The 21,715-nt window shown below is 49.2% G+C and overlaps 1 protein-coding gene across 2 annotated transcripts in view; it reads right to left on the bottom strand.

Moving 5' to 3' along the window:
* Positions 1 to 3,538: 3,538 nt before the first annotated feature.
* Positions 3,539 to 21,715, bottom strand: part of NWD1 (NACHT and WD repeat domain containing 1) — a 66,302-nt gene continuing 48,125 nt past the window's right edge. The window contains exons 11-15 of one of the 2 annotated variants that reach the window (XM_045492445.1): positions 20,855 to 21,009; positions 19,116 to 19,392; positions 16,227 to 16,777; positions 12,873 to 12,978; positions 3,539 to 3,625 (exon numbers count right to left, since the gene is read on the bottom strand). In XM_045492445.1, the coding sequence (XP_045348401.1) occupies positions 3,567 to 3,625; positions 12,873 to 12,978; positions 16,227 to 16,777; positions 19,116 to 19,392; positions 20,855 to 21,009 (1,148 nt within the window). In that variant the 3' untranslated portion in view covers positions 3,539 to 3,566. Of the gene's footprint in view, positions 3,626 to 10,868; positions 11,310 to 12,872; positions 12,979 to 16,226; positions 16,778 to 19,115; positions 19,393 to 20,854; positions 21,010 to 21,715 lie in introns of those variants that run through there. The other variant, XM_045492446.1, reaches the window with a different exon arrangement.

Raw genomic sequence — 21,715 nt, 5'->3', positions numbered from 1 at the left:
GAGCTGTCAGCACAGAGCCTGACTCAGGGCTAGAGCTCACGAACTCCGTGAGATCATGACCTGAGAGGAAGTCAGACACTTGACGGACTGAGCCACCCAGGTGCCCCCAGTTCAGGAGCCTCTTAACCAGTTTTCCTAGCCCTGGTGCTCTCAGAACTGGGATCATTGCACAGCTGCTTTCAAACCTCCAACGTCATCCTATTTCTTGTCACATGGAATCTAAGCACCTATGTGCAGTATTGAAGGCCATAAGAACCTGGCCCTTACAAACCTTTTCTTGCAGAATTTTCTACTCACCCTCTCCCTGTGCAGAACCTCTTGTCAAGGTCAGCCCAACCTGGCTGCTTCCTGGCCCCATGCATCAGCACACGTCATTTCCCTGGTCAGAAGCCCAGTTCTGTCTCTTCAGAAAACACCTATGCACTCTTCAAAACACGACCTGACCCCTCCTCTGTCTTCCCCCTGTCCCCTGTACATCACCTTTTTGTGCTTCACCTCTGACACAAATCCCTGACATGGAGCCACATCTATGAACGTTTATCAAATGAATGAACATTCAATCAATGACCACATGGCATCTCTTTTTTATGTGCGAGGAGGTGCAGGAAAGCCAAGAGTACCTTGGCAGTGAGCACATCATTTGCCAGGCTCCGTGTCAGGATTAGAATGGTGAACAAAACAGGCGAGGCTTTTGCCTTCACAGAAGGTTCCATCTTTCAGGAAAGATGGGAATCGCATAATCACACACACACACAAAAGTAGTTTGAACTGTCTCAGGTACTTCAAAGAGAAGGTACAAGTGTAACAGTTACTATGTTCTAGTTACCGTGGCTGTGTAACAAACCACCCCAAGATTTAGAGGATTGAAATGACCACGTTTATTTGCTCTGCAACCTGCAATTCGGGCAACTTGGCAGGGAAGGCTCTTCGCTGGCCCCTCCGTGTCAGCCGGCCAGTTGGAAAGCTGAGGCTGGAAACTTTGGAGGGTTTACTCACCCACATGTCTGTCAGTTGCCGCTGGCTGTAGGTGGAGACAGCTGTTGCCAGAAGCACCTATTTGCAGCCCCTACACACACCCTGAGCATCATGGCAGCTGGGTTCTGAGAACCCTTGTCCCAAGAGGAGCGAGCAAGCCGGGTGGAAGCCATATCACCTTTTCTGACCCGGCCTCAGAAGTCACACAGAATCATATCCATTGTAGCCATTACAAAGTCCCTCCCAAATTCAAAAGGAAGGCAAACGGACTCCAGAACCTGGGCAGTGGCCAGATTCTGGAATAGGATAGGGGACGGGAAATATTGCCGTGACCATTTTTGGAAAATACTACCTGCCACCCTGGGGGATTTAACCCAGTCTAGCCGGGGATGAGGAAGACTTCCCGGAGGAGGTGACACTCCAGCTGAGTTCTAACGGGTGTGTGGGCATTCGCCATGAAAGTCAGGAGGAACAGCTGTGTAAGAGCCCCTCGATGGGAAGGAACGTGGTGCACTTGAACTTAGAAAGAGAGAGACAGAGACACCGGTGTTGTGGGAGTGCAGAGGAGTCAGGGGGTGGCAGTGGGGGCAGGGAGGGGCAGGATAAGCAGGGCAAGGCCAGCAGAGGCAGAGCACTCGTCCTCGTGGGATGAGTTACAAATTTTGGTCTTGGCATCCAGCGCCGGTCTAAAGCGCGGTATAAATGGGTTTTATGCAAGCTGCTGCTTGAACATCTTTGAATTTGGAAGCGAGTGCCCGGGGCCGCTCTGCAGGGAAGTGATGGGAGGGAAGCCAGGCAGGGTGCAGGGAGGCTGTTTCATCATTTAGGCAAAGGAGGTTGGTGGCTTAGACCAGGGAGGGGAGCTGTGGAGGTGGAGAGGAGGGGGTGGAAGGAAGCAATATTCAGAAGGTGAGGCAGAGAGACTGTGTGTGGTGCCTGGTAGATGTGGGGGGGAGGGGAGGAGGAGGAAGCAAGCCTCCAGGATTCGTGGCTCCCAGCCCAGAAAGGGAGTCAGCTCAGTTTCAGCGCATTCCTGCATGAACGTCGCCTAAGAGGGCCTGAACCCTTTGAGGCCGCCAGATGTCTGGACAGTCATTTTCACACCAACGCCTCCTGGCAACCTATTAGTCACTGTCCTAGAGTACCAACTGCACGTGTGGGCTTTTGACACCCCACGGGGTCCTCACTCTATGCCTCCTCGCCTCCGAGGAGGGTGGGTCTATTCACATTTCAAGGATCACTTTTAGTTTTCCATTCTTTTTACAGATCTCCCTGAGGAAGCCCTCACTCATTTGGAGAACAGGAGACGGCAAGCCAGTTTTCACCTCGGGTGTGTGTGCGGGCCTGCACGTTTGTATGCATACAGCCAGCTGACGTCTTTCGTCCACAGACATCTTTCGTTCTTATTTTTATAAAGCGTAAAAAATGCTAAGTTCTGGGGTGCCTGAGTGGCATCTGTTAAGCCTCCAACTTCGGCTCAGGTCATGATCTCACAGTCCGTGGGTTCAAGCCAGGCATCGGGCTTTATGCTGACAGTTCAGACCCTGGAGCCTGCTTCCGATTCTGTGTCTCCCTCTCTCTCTGCTCCTCCCCCACTCTGTCTCTCTCTCTCAAAAGAAATAAACGTTAAAAAAAAAAAAATGCTAACTTCTTTTCTTTGTTGTTCTCATCTGCACAGATTGAATGAAAGCGCTTAACGTTGACAATTGCACTAGACCAACACTAATTTCCTTACCATTTCACAAACTTAATACCATTATGGTAAGATTCATAGGTAGGTCTTTCTTTGGACAGTCTTTTGGCAAGGTTAAAAAGACATGATCAAAAGGTAACTATTTTGAATTAATCTAAGCCTTTCCAGACGGCAAACTTCACGACCAAAATCTCTAAAGTCCAGAATCACACGTTGTGGCAGAATTCTAAAACGGGCCTGGAGCGTCTCACCTCTGGTATGTGTACCCCCTCGAATTCCCCATCCTGGAGTGTGGGCAGGACCTGTGAGTATAGTGGATGTCACTTCTGCAAGTAGGTCACGCCACATGGCAAAGGTGAAGGGATTTTGCAGGTGTGTTTAAGGTCCCCTTGAGTTGATTTTGGGTTCATCAGAAGGGAGAAGATTCTGGGTGGGCCTGGCCTAATCAGGGGCAGCCTTTAAGGGACAATCTGGAGGTCAGCGCCTTGAGACAGTGGAAAGATGCTATCCTGCCAGCCTTGAAAGAGGAACCGGGTATGTCGTGAATGCCTATGGACAGAGGCAGCCTCTAGGAGCTGAGGTCCACAGTCCTACAGCGAGGAGCTTAATTCTGCCAACAACCTGAGAGCTGTGAGCCGCTCCATGAGATACCAGCCTGGCTAACACTCGTGAGTGAGCAAAGAAAGAACCCAACCACAATGAGCCTGGCCTCACAACCCACAGAAACGATGAGGTCATATGTGGCTGTTATTCGCCGCTGCTAAGTTTGTGGTACTTTGTTAGGCAGCCACATATAACTTTTACAAAGTGGTCTTGCCAAAAATGCTTACCTTGTGACTCCGATGTGTTACGAAAACAAAATTCAGCTGATTAAACTTAAAGATCAAATTGACTTTATTCAACAATTTAAGAATTGGGCGGTATCCTGTCTAGCAAACAGAAAGGAACTCCAAGGAGCTGTAAAAAAAAATGGAAGGATTTTATAGACAGAACGGGGCAAAAAAAAAAAAACCCAAAAAACAAAAAACAGATAATCTTATCTTTCTTTGGGGGATGCAGGGAGTCTATCAAGTGGATTACCTCACTAGTGCTGACCAGGAAATTCCAGCCCTACTGGTTAAGATTACAGTCCTGGGAGGGGCTTACAGTGCTATTAAATTAGGTATTAAGTCTTGGTTTGCTGATGTGAGGTTTAGCACAAGTGACTCTATTATAGGTCTCTTGTTTCTTTTTTATTTTTTTAAGTTTCTTTATTTTTTAATTTATTTTTTATTTTTATTTTTTTACATTTATTTATTTTTGAGAGACAGAGAGAGAGAGAGAGACAGAGCACAGTGAGGGAGGGGCAGAGAGAGAAGGAGACAGAGAATCCGAAGCAGGCTCCAGGCTCTGAGCTGTCAGCACAGAGCCCATGGCGGGGCTCGAATTCACAAACCGAGAGACCATGACCTGAGCCGAAGTCAGACGCTTAACTGACTGAGCCACCCAGGCGCCCAAGTATTTATTTATTTTGAGAGAGAGAGTGCAGGGGAGGGGCAGAGAGAGAATCCCAAGCAGGGTCTTCACTGTCAGCATGGAGCCCGATGGGGGGCTTGAACCCACGAACCATGAGATCATGACCTGAGCTGAAATCAAGAGTCAGATGATGGGGGCACCTGGACGGCTCAGTCCGCTAAGCACCTGACTCCAGCTTCAGGTCACGATCTCGCATTCTGTGGGTTCGAGCCCCCCATCGGGCTCTGTGCTCACAGCTCAGAGTCTGGAGCCTGCTTCGGATTCCGTGTCTCCCTCTCTCTCTGCTCCTCTCCCACTCATGCTCTGTCTCTGTCTGTCTCTCTCTCTCTCAAAAATAAACAAACATTATGGGGCGCCTGGGTGGCGCAGTCGGTTAAGCGTCCGACTTCAGCCGGGTCACGATCTCGCGGTCCGTGAGTTCGAGCCCCGCGTCGGGCTCTGGGCTGATGGCTCAGAGCCTGGAGCCTGTTTCTGATTCTGTGTCTCCCTCTCTCTCTGCCCCTCCCCCGTTCATGCTCTGTCTCTCTCTGTCCCAAAAATAAATAAACGTTGAAAAAAAAAAAATTAAAAAAAAAAAAAATAAACAAACATTAAAAAAAAAAAGAGAGTCAGACACTTAACTGAGCCACCCAGGCACCCTTGTTTCTTATTTAACATGTATGTCAACATAGGTTTATCAAATGTAACTAAGTTACTTGATAGTAGGGGAGGCTGTGCATGTGTTGGGGCAGGGGGTTCATGGGAAATCTCTGTACCTTCCACTCAATTTTCCTGTGAACCTAAAACTGCTTTTTTTTAAAAAAAACTTTTTAAAATTTAAGTAGGGGTGCGTAGGTGGCTCAGTCGGTTGAGTGTATGACTCTTGATTTCAGCTCAGGTCATGATCTCATAGTTCATAGGATCAAGCCCTGGGTTTGGATCTGTGCTTACAGTGTGGAGCCTGCTTGGAATTCTCTCTCTCTCCCTGTCTCTCTGCTCCTCTCCTACTGGCATGCATATGCACACACGCTCTCTCTCAAAAATAAATAAAAATGAAAAAGAAGTAAAAAAAAAATTATGTAATCTCTATACCTGACATGGGGCTTGAACTCACAACCCTGAGATTGAGAGTTGCTTCTTCTTCCGACTGAGCCAGCCAGGTGCCCCCTAAAACTGCTTTAAAAAGTCTGTTTTTTTAAAAAAAAAAAGGTTACCCTGAATCGAATCAAGCCCTTAAGACCAGGATCAGCACACTTCTGTAAAGGGCCAGATGGCAAACATTTTTGGCTTTTGGAACCATACATTCTGTGTCACTAATGAAAGCTGCCGCTGGCGATATGTAAATGAACGGGTATGGCCATGTTCCAATAAAACTTTATTTACAAAAATACGTGGCAGGCCTGCAGGCTGATTTACTGACTCCTGCTCTAGAATGTAAGATACTGGGGAGACAAAGCAACCACATGCAACACGTGAACAAATCTTGATTGGGTCCTAGTTTGAAAGAAACTGCCATATAAGATGTTTTAAGGTTAATTAGGAAAATTAGGATGCCTACGGAAAGATATTTAAGTAACAATTTTTGGGGCAACTGGGTGGCTCATTGGGTTAAGCATCTGACTCTTGCTTTCGGCTCAGGTCATAATCTCACAGTTTTGTGAGTTTGAGCCCTGCATTGGGCTCTGCTTGGGATTCTCTCTCTCTCTCTCTCTCTCTCTCTCTCTCTCTGCCCCTGCCCCTAATCTGCTTGCGCTGTCTCTGTCTCTCTCTCAAAAAAAAAAAAAAAAAAAAAAAGCAAACAAAACACAATTGTCAGTTTTCATAAGTGTGTGGTTATGTACAAGAATGACTTGATTCCTGAAAGATGTCTCCTGATGTATTTAGAGGGTGAGGTATCTTGACATCACCAGAGCCGAAATGAGGGTGAGACAAGTTCACTCAAGTGCAGGGTCAGATCCCATCTTTTTTTTTTTTTTTTTAAAGATTTAAAACAAAAATTTTAAAGTAATCTCTACACCCAATGTGAGGCTCGAACTCACAACCCCAAGATCAAGAGTCCCATGCTCCACCAACTGAGCCAGCCAGGTGCCCCAATCCCATCTTTAATTTAAAATGTTGATATTTTGTTCATCATGCATTTTTTTTGTCCATGTTGATTTTAAAAATACAGTAATAAAATATTCTTCGATGGCTGAGTTTTTTGGTGCGCCCTGAAACCTTGTGCCTCACTGTCCTCACCCCATTCCTGGCCCTTGCTTTGAAGTGGTTTAGCAGAAGACTGACAGCGCTAGGAGAGTTGTTCAATAGTGATGGTGAACCAATGTGTGTTCATTGCCCTCGTATTACAACTCGGCTATAGGCTGGAACATTTTCACGCTAAGCGAATGAATAAAAAGTCCGTAGACTTTTAAAATAAAGTAAAAGTTAAAAATGGGGGCGCCTGGGTGGCTCTGTGGGTTAAGCGGTTGGCTCTTGGTAGCCGCTCAGGTCACGTTCTTGTGGTTGTGAGATTGAGCCCTGGGGGGATTCTCTCTCCCCAACCCCCACTCTGTCCCTACCCAGCTCATGCTCTCTCTCTGTCTCAAAAATAAATTTTTTTTTAAATTTTTTTTTTCAACGTTTATTTTATTTTTTTTGGGACAGAGAGAGACAGAGCATGAACGGGGGAAAGGCAGACAGAGAGGGAGACACAGAATCGGAAACAGGCTCCAGGCTCTGAGCCATCAGCCGAGAGCCCAACGCGGGGCTCGAACTCACAGACCGCGAGATCGTGACCTGGCTGAAGTCGGACGCTTAACCGACTGCGCCACCCAGGCGCCCCTCAAAAATAAATTTTAAAAGACCCTGAACGTATAGATACAGAAAACAGATTTGCGTTTACCAGAGGCAGGGGATAGGGATGGTGGGGAAAATGGGCAAAGGTGGTCAAAGCTTATAAACTTCCGGGTGTAAGATAAATAAGTTCTGGAGATGTAATGTCCAGCGTGGTGACTATAATTAATATTGTACGGTATGTTTGAAAGTTGCTAAGAGAATAGATCTCAGAAGTCCTCAGCACATGGGGCACCTGGCTGGCTCAGTTGGGAGACACTTCGACTCTTGATATCAGGGTTGTAAGTTCGAGTCCCACGTTGGGTGCAGAGAGAACTTAAATAAATACATCTTTAAAAATTTTTTTTAATGTTTATTTACTTTTGAAAAAGAGAGACAGAACATGAGTGGGGGAGGGGCAGAGAGCGAGGGAGACAGAATCTGAAGCAGGCGCCAGGCTCTGAGCTGTCAGCACAGAGCTCGACATGGGGCTCAGACTCATGAACCATGAGATCCTGACCTGAGCCAAAGTCGGACGCTCAACCAACTGAGCCACCCAGGCACCCCTAAATCTTTTAAAAATAATAAAATAAAATCTTTTTTAAAAAGTTCTCATCACAAGAAAAAAAACGTGTAACTATGTGTAGGGCTGGATGTTAACTAAATTTATTTTGCAACACGCAAATATCGAATCATTATGTCATACACCGGAAACTGATAGAGCGTTATGTTAATTACATCTCAATTAAAAAAATTTTTTTAACGTTTATTTATTGTTGAGACAGAGAGAGACAGAGCACGAACGGGGGAGGGTCAGAGAGAGAGGGAGACACAGAATCTGAAACAGGCTCCAGGCTCTGAGCTGTCAGCAGAGAGCCCGACGCGGGGCTCGAACTCACGGACGGTGAGATCGTGACCTGAGCCGAAGTCGGACGCTTAACCGACTGAGCCACCCAGGCGCCCCTACATCTCAATTTTAAAAAGTCCTTGGAATTTAATAAAAATTAATTCCTGCTGCAAGTACATTCCAATCATCTTGGGACAGTCCAATTTTTTTTTTCAACTGTCCAGGAGTAATTGTGTATTAAAAAAAATATTTTTAAGTTTATTTATTTATTTTGAGAGAGAGAAAGGCAGGGAGGGGCAGAGAGACAGGGAGAGAGAGAGAGAATCCCAAGCAGGCTCCACACTGTCAGCACAGAGCCTGACTCGGGCTCGAATCCATGAACCGTGAGATCATGACCTGAGCCGAAACCAAGAGTCAGACGCTTAACCGACTGAGCCACCCAGGCACCTCAAGGAGTAATTGTCCAAGGCGCGACCCTTCTCTCTCAAAAGTATCCCAGTTTGGATGCAATGTTACATGGTACTGCTTAGCGTAAGACAGCAAAGTGGGGCTTTCAGCCTGGCTCCGCCCTGGCGGGGGCATCTCTCACAAATCACACCTCCTTAAAGCACAGGGCTTGCCAAACATTCATAGCAACCAGACTCTCTCAAATGAAAGTTCACTGCAAAAACTCCCAATAGTACAACAATTCAGAGTAGCATTTTATTGGTAAAATTTCTCTTCTATGTTCAAATTAGTATTTACGTAAAAACAATGGATTCTCACTGAGGCCGTCGAGATGGGCGCACACATTTAAAACCGTACGTTGGGGGCGCCTGGGTGGCGCAGTCGGTTGAGCGTCCGACTTCAGCCAGGTCACGATCTCACGGTCTGTGAGTTCGAGCCCCGCGTCGGGCTCTGGCCTGATGGCTCAGAGCCTGGAGCCTGTTTCCGATTCTGTGTCTCCCGCTCTCTCTGCCCCTCCCCCATTCATGCTCTGTCTCTCTCTGTCCCAAAAATAAATAAATGTTGGAAAAAAAAAAACAAAAAACAAAAAAACAAAAACCGTACGTTGTAGCTGAAATCTCCACTCTGTCACAACATCCACTTTATTTCTGCGTTGGGTGAAACCCCTGATCCTCAGAGGAGTGGCAACGAGTCGCTGTCTTTTCAAGGCCTCCCTTCAAAATCTTAGTTAAAGGAAGACGGCAGGAGAATCCTAAGTTAGTTCTCTCCGCTACCTTAAAAGCCGCTTCCTAACCCAGCTGAACGGGCATCTTTAAATTACGGTTTAAAATATGTTTTAAAAATGGGATTTGATACTCATATCCGCGCCAATGCCAAAGCCCTTTTGGGAACCCTAGTTTGGGAAACTACTGAATAAGACAGTCAGTAGGGTCACATGTAGCTTAAAAGCCTCTGTTTCTAAGGTTGCTTGTTCTGAAACTGTCTGGAATCCGACAGAGGGGAGAGGCTATGACAGGTTTGTTATTTTCATGCCGGCTTGACTCACGAAGCCGGCTCCTGAACTAGAGACACACAGGCTAAATGTGCCCTGTAGCCAATCGTTACCTTTTTTTTTTTTTCTAATTTACATCCAAATTAGTTAGCGTATGGTGCAACAATGATTTCAGGAGTAGATTCCTTAGTGCCCCTGACCCATTTAGCCCATCCCCCCCAACCCCTCCAGTAACCTTCAGTTTGTTCTCCATATTTATAAGTCTCTTATGCTTCGTCCCCCTCCCTGTTTTTATATATTTTTGCTTCCCTTATGTTCATCTGTTTTATAAAGTCCTCATATGAGCGAAGTCATATGATTTTTGCCTTTGACTGACTAATTTCACTCAGCATAATACCCTCCAGTTCCAACCACGTAGTTGCAAATGGCAAGATTTCATTCTTTTTGATTGCCGAGTAATACTCCATTGTATAGATATACCACATCTTCTTTAACCGTTCATCCATCGATGGACATGTGGGCTCTTCCCATACTTTGGCGATTATTGATGGTGCTGCTATAAACATGGGGGTGCACGTGTCCCTTCGAAACAGCACACCTGTATCCCGTGGATAAATGCCTAGTAGTGCAATTGCTGGGTCATAGAGTAGTTCTAATTTTAGTTTTTTGAGGAACCTCCATACTGTTTTCCAGAGTGGCCGCACCAGCTTGCATTCCCATCAGTCGCTAACTTTGAAGAATGGGGAAGATGTGACATGAAAGTCTGGGTTTCTGGCTTTGTTTACAACAACAGGAAGCTGGCACCAATGAGCGGCTTTCCCCGCGGCCATTCTGGGGTACAGTCAGGGTGCCCATGCCCGCCCCAGGCAGAGCACATGTCCTCCACACGTCCCCACGGTCTCCGTCACTCTCTGCTGCTCACCCGGGTGCCTGGCCATCATCTAGATTATCCACTGGCCCCCGTGGGCATTTGAGTGTGTCACCTGTGGTACAGATGGTCACGCTTCTGAGACTAAAATTGGAGCGAGGTGGCTCAACAGGACTGGGACGGGAAAGCTCCTGGTTCTCTTCTCTCGGAGCCCCTGCACCCCAGGCTTGAGAGTTTGAGCAAATCACAGCTACCTGCCAAGGCTCGGTTTCCTTGTCTGTGAAATGGATGCAGAAACTCCTACCCTCCCTGAAGTGTGGGCTGTGATAAGGATCAGACAATAGCACCTGATGCTTTATAAATTAACGATAAAGCTCTGTGGTCCACCTCTGTGGTTTGGTGAGTCTTACATCCAGCCATCCACCCTTTGCCCTGTACCACCCCCCCGTTTCCCTCCCGGGCACAGTCCCTCCCGTTCTCAGGCAACATGCTTGGGCCGTATTGACTCCATCCCCAGCCCCAGTGGACACTGGGTCAGGCTGGCCAATCACAGCACTGCATTCACCCAGAGATAGGTGCATGAGCCCACTGGGGCCAATCGAATCGGGGCCAGCACTTCGGTTCAGACTGCTGGCAAAGGGAAGGTCTCTTTTCTACTGAACTTGGCCGTCATGTTGCTAACCTGGGGGTGGCGGGTTCCTGGGGGAACCCAGCCAACAAGCAGGAGAGCAGAGTGGAAAGATGGTGAGAAACAGGGTCTGAGTCATATAATCTGGGGCTTTGGGTCCGGATAGACATCAACACGTACGTTCTCTTTGCTTCAACCGGACTGAAGGGGGGCTAAGTCACTGGCATCTCATGCCCCCATGGGGAAGGGGGTTCTACACGAGCAGGCAGACTTGTGAGCGTTTGTTCGACTTGCATGCATTTCCCTGGGCACTTGCTGATCTCGAGTCCTGGGGGACTCCTGCGACAGCCGCCGCTTCGTCTCTCTGCCTGGATTTGACCTTCCACACTGCCTTCTTGAAGTTCTTGAGAGGGTCCTGCTGCGAGGCTCTTGACGAAGGGTCCTGGAAACGCTCCCGGATGAGATAGCCGTGTCTCGTGGGGGCGATGAAGCCATCGGAAGTTGGGATGATTCTGTTCACCACGGTGTGGACAAACTGGACAGCCAGCAGGGTGCCTTTTCGGGTGGGGGTGGGGGGGGGACAGCAGGGCACACATGAGACCGTGGGGGCCACAGAGATCCAATCTCATACACGTGAGAGTTGGCTGCGCGGGTCACATCCTTGCTATGCCTCTTATTAGCTTAGGCACGACGACGTCTAAACTCTCGGGAGTCCCCCCCGCCTCACGGGCGATGTGGGAATGAGAGCCGAACCTGCCTGCTGAGGAGAATTCTAAGGTTCCAAGATGTTAAGTGTGTCAGGTGTATCGGTCTCAGCCCAGAGCAAGCTCGGTAAAGGTTATTATTGGAGGAGAAGGAGAAAGAGAGGTTGTGCACCTGCCCGGGCTGGGCTTTGAAGGCCGCAATCCGCAGACCGCAGCGCCCGAGCCATCTGTAACTTTTTTAACCTGCAGATCTTTGCCACAAGCATCAAGCTACGCTACATCGGATTGCAGTGTATTTGGTTACAATGTATTCCAGTCGACCTGATATCCATTCACCCACCCACGCACTTTGTGACCTTGGGCAAATCTCTTAACCCCCCTGAACTTCAGCTTCATCACTTGTTACGTGGGGGGGGGGGGGGGGGGGGGGAGCTAACAGCACGGACGCCCTGCCCAGGGTCAGAAGGGTTCCTTTCTCTATAGGAGATCACGTAGGAGGGCGACAAAGGCAGACGAGCGTCACTGTGTGACCTTGGGCAGTCACCTCACCTCTCAGAGCCTCAATTTTTGCTCTGTAGAATGAGGTGGCTGCCAAGGGAATTCAATGGCCCGGGGAACAGGACCCCGTACACAAGAAGCGTTAACTCTCATTAATATGCCTTTAGGGTAATACTGACCAGACCGAGAGCTGGGAGGTTTGCAAGGTGGCTGGTCTTAAGCAAGCTGGCCCCTATCGTTTAGGGGGCCCGGGGCAAGAGAATGAATCAGGGCCCGCATCCTATAAGGTCCAATGCGTAAATGTTGGAAATCTAGACAATAAACTATTCAGTGAACTATGCTCTGTCCTCCTACATTGATGGATGTGTCTTCGGAACCACCCGGAAGGTCATGTTGTGTTGAGAATTCTCAGGGTCCTCAGTTCCATACTGGAAAGTCATGGTGTGCGAGAGTCCCCTGCTCTTTGTGGCTTGGCCCCTCCTCTTCCCTCACTCAGCTTTATCCTACAGTCCTCGGGGCCTCACACATATGCACGTGAACCGCCTACCCAGCTCATGCACCCAGACTCCAGGCTCATCACCCATGGCCACCCCCCAAGTCCTGGGGTGTTCACACTAGGGGCACAGCCCACCCTCAGAAGGATGGACCCGGAGAAGAGGGCTGCCCAGGCCCTAAAGAGGGCACCTCTCAGGTGGGGAGAATGTCCCAGGTATCCAGAGCATGGGTCTAAAAAGAGGAGGTGTAGCTCTGGTGGGGGGGGGGGGGAGGCCTGTCCCCGTGACCCACAGACACCTCTGTAAGCAGAGGGACCCAGCTAGGGGAGACCAGAGCAGAGCCCTGTAGAACCCAGAGCCCAGAACAAGGCACTCCTCGCCAGATCTAAGCTCGGTCTTGCCCTCAAAGCAAAATGACTCACCATCCAGCACACTCCAGACGATTATGGAGCGATCCTTCAAGCCCGCATACACGTACTTGTCATCCTTGGAGAAGCAGACACACTGGACCCCTCTACAGTAAGAATTCTGTTGAAAAAGACAAGGTGATCTTGGAGCGCCTGGGTGGCTCAGTCAGTTAAGCATCTGACTTCAGCTCAGGTCACAATCACAGTTTGTGAGTTCAAGCCCCGCATTGGGCTCTATGCTGAGAGGCTAGAGCTTGCCTCAGATTCTGTGTCTCCCTCTGTCTCTGTCCCTCCCTGGCTCATGCTCTGTCTCTCTCAAAAATAAAACATTAAAAAAAAAAAAAAAAAGACAAGGTGATCTGGATTTCAAACTGAGAGTCACCTAGGAGACCCCCCCCCAAGGCATCTGCGTAGGAAGCCAGGCTTGGAAGCCCCTCATGCGGGACGGATCCGATGAAACCCTGGAGAGATCGTAGGACCGATATTCCCAGGACCAAAACACATCTTCATAGGGACGGGATTGAGAGCTTTACAGGCATTTTGCATTGGAGAGCAGGAATTATCCGTTTTAATTTCTTTTTTTGTTAATGTTTTATTTATTTTTGAGAGAGAGAGACAGACAGAATACGAGTGGGGGAGGGGCAGAGAGAGAGGGAGACGGAATCCATGAAGCAGGCTCCAGGCTCTGAGCTGCCAGCACAGAGCCCGACGTGGGGCTCGAACCTGTGAACCGTGAGATCATGACCTGAGCCCAAGTCGGACACTTAACCGACTGAGCCACCCAGGCGTCCCTATCAGTTTTAACTTAAGTGACCCCCACTATACAAGCATTAACTATAGTGGTATTTTTTTCATGCGTATTTTTGAAAGAGAGAGAGAGAGAGAGCGCGTGCGCGCGCGCACAAGTGGGGGAGGGGCACAGAGAGATGGGCACAGAGGATATGAAGCAGGCTCTGTGCTGACAGCAGAGAGACTGATGCGGGGCTTGAACCCATGAACCATGAGCTCATGACCTGAGCTGGAGTTGGATGCTCAGCTGACTGAGCCACCCAGGCGCCCCAGCTACAATGGTCTTTAATTAAATGCTGTATGCTAAATGCAGCATGGCATCCTAGAGCCTAGAACGGAAAAGGGAAATCCGTTGAAAAATGTGTGATCCCAGTCAGGTTGGTAGCTTAGTTAACGGCACCGTCCCCATGGTAACTCATTAGTTGTGACTAACGTACTCTAGTCACATAAGAGGTCGACATCGGGGAAGCCTGGTGAGGAGTGCGTACACGAGGACCTTTGTACGATCTTTACCACTCTGTAGACCTAAAACCATTCCAAGATGAAGTTTATTTACAAACAAAAACAGGGAATGAATGAAAGATAAATAAATAAATAAATAAATAAATAAATAAACACATGACAGGGTGCGTGGGTGGGCTCAGTCAGTTGAGTGTCTGACTCTTGATTTGGGCTCAGGTCACAATCCCAGGGTCGTGGGACCGAGCCCTGTGATGGCTCCACGTGGAGCCTGCTTAAGAGTCTCTCTCTGTCTCTGCCTCTCCCCTCTCCCTCTCTCTCTCAAATTAATAAAAAAAAAAAAATTAGAAAAAGGAAAAAAGAAAGAGCTAGGTGTATTTAACTGCTGGGGTGATATTTTCCACTCAACAAGACGAAAGGTTACTTACAGCCCAGCCTTATAGTGGCTTCCTAAAAATAAATGTCAGATGGGATGGGAGCTTTTTTTTTTTTAATGTTTATTTATTTATTTTTAATTTTTTTTTTCAACGTTTATTTATTTTGGGGACAGAGAGAGACAGAGAATGAACAGGGGAGGGGCAGAGAGAGAGGGAGACACAGAATCGGAAACAGGCTCCAGGCTCTGAGCCATCAGCCCAGAGCCCGACGCGGGGCTCAAACTCACGGACCGCGAGATCGTGACCTGGCTGAAGTCGGACACTTAACCGACTGCGCCACCCAGGCGCCCCTGTTTATTTATTTTTTTGACAAAGAGACAAAGCGCGTGGAGGGGAGGGTCAGAGAGAGAGGGACAGAATCTGAAGCAGGCTGCAGGCTCTGAGCTGTCAGCACAGAACCCAAAGCAGGGCTCAAACCCACAAGATCATGACCTGAGTCGAACTAACTGAGCCAGGACAAAAGCCTTTTAAGATGAAACTATATGTACTGTCTCTCTTGGTTACAAGATCATCTTCCCATGTTTATGAATATTTTTTATATCTTACAACCAAAGGTCTGGCCTTCGTTCCCCATTTGAAAGACTGGAATAGTAACACCAACCTTATGAGATCATTGTAGGGATTACATTATAGAAGGATATTCTAATATGCATTTTCATATAGTAGATAATATGAATATATGAATATATTTATGGCAGCTCTTAATTCTATTGATACAGAAAACTAGAATAGCTCCTTACGAGGTGGGCAGTACGGACTCTAAGACACTTCATACGTTAGGGAGTCAGTTGCCAGTTTCCCTCTTCAGACCTTCACAGCTGCTGTTCCTTCTGCCAAGGACGCTGTTCCACCAGGCTCATTTGACTTTCTTAAATAGCAGCCTCTACCCCCTTTACCTTGTCCTATTTTTCCTCAAAGCTCTTCTTACACACTAGCCCTTTCCCACAAACATTTGTCGAGCCTTGAGGACATGTCAGGAGCTCTCCTAGGGATGGGGGCCACCTCCATAAGCAAAACACAAAAGCCCTCACCTCTGTGAGCCCTCACAGAACTCACACTGTCTCCCCTCTTGAGAACGTGGCTCCGAGAGGTGGGACGGCGTGGCCTCTGACCACACCTAGAAATCAAAACTCTTGGGCACAAGAATGGCTATCAGGATTAGGGTAAGGAGGGTGAGGCCGGGGTGTGCCGTGCAGGATCTGACCTTTATTTAAAACGATATCTTGGGGCATCTGGGTGGCTCAGTCGGTTGAGCGTCCGACTTCGGCTCAGGTCATGATCTTGCAGTTTGCGAGTTCAAGCCCTGCATTGGGCTCTCTGCTGTCAGCGCAGAGCCCGCTTCAGATCCTCTGTCTACCTCTTTCTCTGCCCCTCCCCTATTCACGCTCTCTCTCTCTCTCCCTCAAAAATAAAAAAAAAAAAATGTTTTAAAAGATTTCGCTCTCTTGCGTATCTTTTGCATTTGTTTCGATTTTTGTAAACACTGCCTTAAAATAGCATCTCTCTTGATTGCCGAGTTTCGGGGCAGCCCCTTCAGCTCTGCTCCCGAGGTGAGTGTCTCTCACGGGCCCCACCCTGCTCCCGACCCTGGGTGATGGCACACGGTATGCACTTCATACAGGACACCTGTCATCAGCTTTCTAACGCCGGGACCTAGCCTGCACGAGGTGTGTGGGCCACGCACCGTGTAGCTCGTCTCGAATCTCCACTTGCAGGCCTGCAGGTCCCAGAGGCACAGCAGGGCTTCCTCGGATCCGCTGACCGCCAGCTGCTCCTTGTGGCTGACCTGCACACAGGTGACCCGGCTCCCGTGGGCCTCCAGAGGGAACACTTTGGAATTCGCACACTCGTAAAGGAAGAGCTCACCGTCGGTCATGCCGTAGATCACACGGTAGTCAGCCAGGACGGCCACGCTGGAGATGGTCTCGGGCAGCTGGGTGTAGAAGGTGTATGTTGGCCCATCGACAACCGGACAGGGATCCCCGGGGCTGATGTCCAGCACCAGGATGATGCTGTCGTAGGCGATGGCCAGGCGCTCCTCTCCTTGACTAAGGGCCATGCAGTTGATGGCTTTCCGGGCCTCGGGAGGGGGGATGCACATCACGTCCTGTCTGGAATTCAGGGGGAACACCAGGACGACCCCCGAAACGAGGCCAGTGAAAAGGAGATTGGCCTGCTGGGCCACCTCCAGACATCTGACCTCACTGGAGGCATCCAGGACGTCCTGCTCCTCACCTGCCACGGAGAGAAGGTTGCATCAGGAACAGCTCAGAGAAACGGGCTCGCTCCGCAAATTGTTAAGGATTTTGAAAACCACTTTCATTATCCGTATTCCCCCCCACCCTGGTTAACACTTTCTGATGACTTCCTGCTCCCCATCGGGACAAACGGACACGCGGACACACATGAGCGAGCTCTCATCCCAGATGTTTCCTTTACAAACGTCTGTAAAGGGCTGGAGAGTGAATTTTTTTTGCCTTGCAGGCTGTATGCTCTTAACCCTTAACCTCTTAACCCTGAGGTTGAAGCCCCCCAACATGCCGCACGCAGGCAGTGTGTGTCCGAACTGGCCCGCGGGCCCCAGTTTGCAGGCTTGTATCTCATTTCCCATCGTGCCCCCTAGCTTCGCGTCGGGCTCCGCCCCTCAACTAGTGAGCAAGGGCCTCAAACACGGTCACCTCGTCTGTCCTGCTCACTGCCAACCGCAGAGCCCGGCCCTGTGGCCAGCACTAACCAAACATCTGCCAAATCCATGAATGCAGGAGGCCGAGAGTGAATCTCTTTTCTCATATTATCGTTAAAGAGGGATTTCTGTACCTCCATCCGCCCCCATGGAGATCACAGCAGACACAGTTGGTGACGTGTCCAGACTCCCTTTACGGGCCAGGGCACCCAGACCCTAGGCTGCTCACTGCCCTCAGGTGAAGGGAGCCCCTCATCTCAAAATGCTTAGGGGGTTCCCCCACCACCCAGAACGGCCTGTAGCCAGTGACTGCCTGATGTGGGGATATAAAAGACTAGCCCTTGGGGCGCCTAGGTGGCTCAGTCGGTTAAGCTACCGACTTCGGCTCAGGTCATGATCTCGCGGTTCCTGGGTTCGAGCCCCGCATCAGGCTCTGTGCTGAAAGCTTGGAGCCTGGAGCCTGCTTCGGATTCTGAGTCTCTCTCTCTGCCCCTCCCCCACTTGTGCTCTATTTCTCAAAAATAAATAAACATTAAAAAAAAAAAAACAAAAACACGACTAGGGGCGCCTGGGTGGCTCAGTCGGTTGAGCGGCTGACGTCGGCTCAGGTCATGATCTCGAGGTTTGTGAGTTCAAGCCCCGCGTCGGGCTCTGTGCTGACAGCTCAGAGCCTGGAGCCTGTTTCAGATTCTGTGTCTCCCTCTCTCTGACCCTCCCCTGTTCATGCTCTGTCTATCAAAAGTAAATAAACATTAAAAAAAATTAAAAAAAAAAAAAAAAGACGAGACCTCTTGCTTCTGAGGTGCAGTTTACAGTCTAGGTCCTCCCCCACCTGCTTGCTCAGCCCTCCTCCTGCCCCTGCCTGCTCTGATCACCCCTGCTTAGGTTTCTCCCGGGAGCTCCCCTCAACATACCCCTTGTGCAAACTTCCCCATCACGTGCCCTGCTTCCAGGAAACCCAAACGAAACTAGGGATTGACAACCAGATGGTCAATTACCCACATGCTGGAAATTTATCACATCAAGTCCTGATTTTTATTAGCCACTGTCAACCTGACTGCAGTTATGGGGGTGCTATGGACTGAATGTGTCCCTACAACATTTATTTATTTTTGAGACCGAGAGAGACAGAGCATGAATGGGGGAGGGTCAGAGAGAGAGGGAGACACAGAATGTGAAACAGGCTCCAGGCTCTGAGCAGTCAGCACAGAGCCCGACGCGGGGCTCGAACTCACGGACCGCGAGATCGTGACCTGAGCCGAAGTCGGACGTTCAACCGACTGAGCCACCCAGGCACCCCTGAATATGTCCCTTCAAATTTGCGAGTCGAAACCCCAGCCCATAATGTGATGGCGTTGGCCAGGAGGCTTTGTGGGGTGATTTGGCCATGAGGGTGGAGCCCCCACGATGGGATAAGTGCCCTTATAGGGGGGACAAGAGGGCTTGCACTCCTGTGAGGACCTAATGAGAAAGTGGCCATCTGCAACCAGGAAGCCGGCCTTGGCCTTCCCAGCCTCCAGAACCGTGAGAAGTAAACGTCTGTCGTTTAAAACGCCCAGTCTGGGGCGCCTGGGTGGCGCAGTCGGTTAAGCGTCCGACTTCAGCCAGGTCACGATCTCGCGGTCCGTGAGTTCGAGCCCCACGTCGGGCTCTGGGCTGATGGCTCAGAGCCTGGAGCCTGCTTCCAATTCTGTGTCTCCCTCTCTCTCTGCCCCTCCCCCGTTCATGCTCTGTCTCTCTCTGTCTCAAAAATGAATAAAACATTAAAAAAAAAAAAAATTTAAATAAAACGCCCAGTCTATGGTGTCTGATTAAAAGAACCCAAGCAGTCCCGGACAGGAGCTTTGGTTCTTTTGGCCACACAAATGGCCGTGCTTGTATCTTACAAACCTTCTGCTAAGTCCCAAATGGTGACTTTGTTCTTGTCCCCAATCTTGGGGAAGTAAACGTAGCTTCCATCGTGTGATACCGCAGTGAGGCCAGTGCGATCCAGAAACGGGGTAGAGGCCCTTGGCTGCTGCACAGACGTGAGATCCCAGACTTTGAAAGACGAGGACTGCTGGGAAGCAGATGCCACCAAGGCCCCACCCCAGACCAACAGGCTCACGGGGGCCCCGACGCCTTCCAGAACATCCAGCAGGGTCCCCTGCTCCGACAGACTCCACACCTGAGGATGGACAGCAGAGGGCCAAAGCTGACTTCTTCCTTACGCTGTCATAGCTAAGAAATATGCATGAACCCATTTTTCCACCTCTGGTGAATTCTCAGGCTGCAGTTCAAGGGCCTTCTCCACCCCCTCAAACCTCCCCACCCCTCACCGAGCCACTACCACAGCAGTTCTCAAAGTGTGGTCCAGGGAACCCCTGGAGGGTACCGCCAGGCATTTTCAGGAGGGCTTGCAAACACAAAACTGTTTTCATCATAATTCAAGATGCCATTTGCCTTTTCTACTCTCTTCCTCTCACAAAGGAGCGGTGGAGGTTTCCAGAAGCTATGGGACATGAGATGTCACACCAGATCAGAGAATGCAGAATCAAGTACGAGAAGCCAACGGTCTCCTATTGAGCCAGACACGAAAGAGATTCGTCAAAATGCGCAACCACGCCACTCTTCTCGTGACTTTTGTCTGTTTGTTTGTTTCAGAAACTACAGGATTTTCGTAAAAGCGTGTTATTACATTGACACGTAATGTTCATGAATCATCGGAGAAGTATTTTTGGATGTCCTCGCTTCTAATTTTTAATATGGTAATTACCATCAGGGACCAAATGCAACGCGGGATCCTAGACTGGATCCCAGAATAAAGAAAAAGAGGACATTTGTGGGAAAGCTGGTGAAACTACAGAAGAATTTGCAGATCGGTTAATAACAGTATTGTCCCAATATAAATGTTTCAGTTTTGATAAAGGGCCCGGGGGGACATGAGATGGTAACATCGAGGCAAGCAGGGTGTAGACGAGATAAATATGTATATATGGGGACTCCCTGTACTTTCTTGGCAACTCTTCTGTACCTCCTAAAACTATTCCCCAAATAAATCATTTGTTAAGGATATGTAAATCCAATATATAAATCTATAAATCAAACTGATATAACCCACTTATTGAGAATCTTTGGGATCCTTGATAACCTTTAAGAATGTAAGGAGGTCCTGGGGCGCCTGGGTGGTGCAGTCGGTTAAGCGTCCGACTTCAGCCAGGTCACGATCTCACGATCTCGCGGTCCGTGAGTTCCAGCCCCGCGTCGGGCTCTGGGCTGATGGCTCAGAGCCTGGAGCCTGTTTCCGATTCTGTGTCTCCCTCTCTCTCTGCCCCTCCCCCGTTCATGCTCTGTCTCTCTCTGTCCCAAAAATAAATAAACATCGAAAAAAAAAATTAAAAAAAAAGAATGTAAGGAGGTCCTAAGGCCAGAATGTTGGAGAACTGCTACTTTAGTATGTGCTTTTCCCACCAGAGTGAGAACTTTGAGCTCGGTGGGAATTTTCTGCCATTTCCTCCCAACCCTTCTCCACTCTGAAGGCCAAAATCCTCCCCGTTTTTTCAGGTTCCGTGGGAATGCTATCCCCTTCCTGGGAGACCTCAAGAATTATACTTTTCTATTCCAGAGGCGGAGTGAGGATGACCTCTGACCTGAATGAGTGCATCCCGGGACCCAGTGACAATCAGATTGTTCTCAGGACCAAAACTGGCTGTCTCCACGGTGTCCTCGTGTTCAAGGTCGGTGGCCATGAATCGATGAAACCCCTGTGAGTCTGCCAAGAATATCCGGACGGATCTTCCAAACCCTGAAAGGGCAGGGATGGGATTATCCCTTTCATTCCCGGAGGAGCTTGACAGGAGTTGAGTTTAGTCAACAAAGATTTTTTTGAGCACCGACTACTTGGCTGTGGAAGCAACACGGTGGCGAACAAGAGAGACATGGCCCGTGCCATCACACAGCCTAGAGTTGTCAGGTGCAGGGGTGGGAGGCGGGGGGTGGGGGCGGCAGCTGAAAACAGTGATCAATAACCTTGCAGAAAACAGCAAAGTTATTTATTATCGCAAGACTATGAGTTTCCAGAGGGCTGGGACCGCCTGTTGGGGTTGCTCCTGGTATCCCAGAACCCAGCACAAAGCTGGACATAAGGTAGATATGTTTTGAAGATGGAGGGAAGGAAGGGAGGGAGGAAGGGGGTAGGGAGGAGGATAGGAAGGACAGGAAAATAGTTGGAATCTGCGATAAGGGCAATGAAGTCAAGGGGACTGGCTGCCACGAGAAAAAAGTGACACAGAGACACGCGTGGCAGACAAGGCATGAAGGGGGAGACCAGAGAAATGTGGCCACAAGTCAAAGAATCACAAGGCAGAAACTAGAAGGGGCAAAAAAGGATTCTTCTCTGGAGGCTTTGGAGGGACCATGACCCTGCCCACATTTTTTTTTTTTTTTTGAGTAATTTTTTAAAGTTTATTTACTTATTTATAGAGAGAGAGAGGGGGAGAGAGACAGAGCAT

This window comes from Leopardus geoffroyi, chromosome A2 (genome assembly GCF_018350155.1).
Source record: "Leopardus geoffroyi isolate Oge1 chromosome A2, O.geoffroyi_Oge1_pat1.0, whole genome shotgun sequence".
NCBI classification, from domain to species: Eukaryota; Metazoa; Chordata; class Mammalia; order Carnivora; family Felidae; genus Leopardus; species Leopardus geoffroyi.
This window is presented reverse-complemented; position numbering and strand designations above follow the sequence as displayed.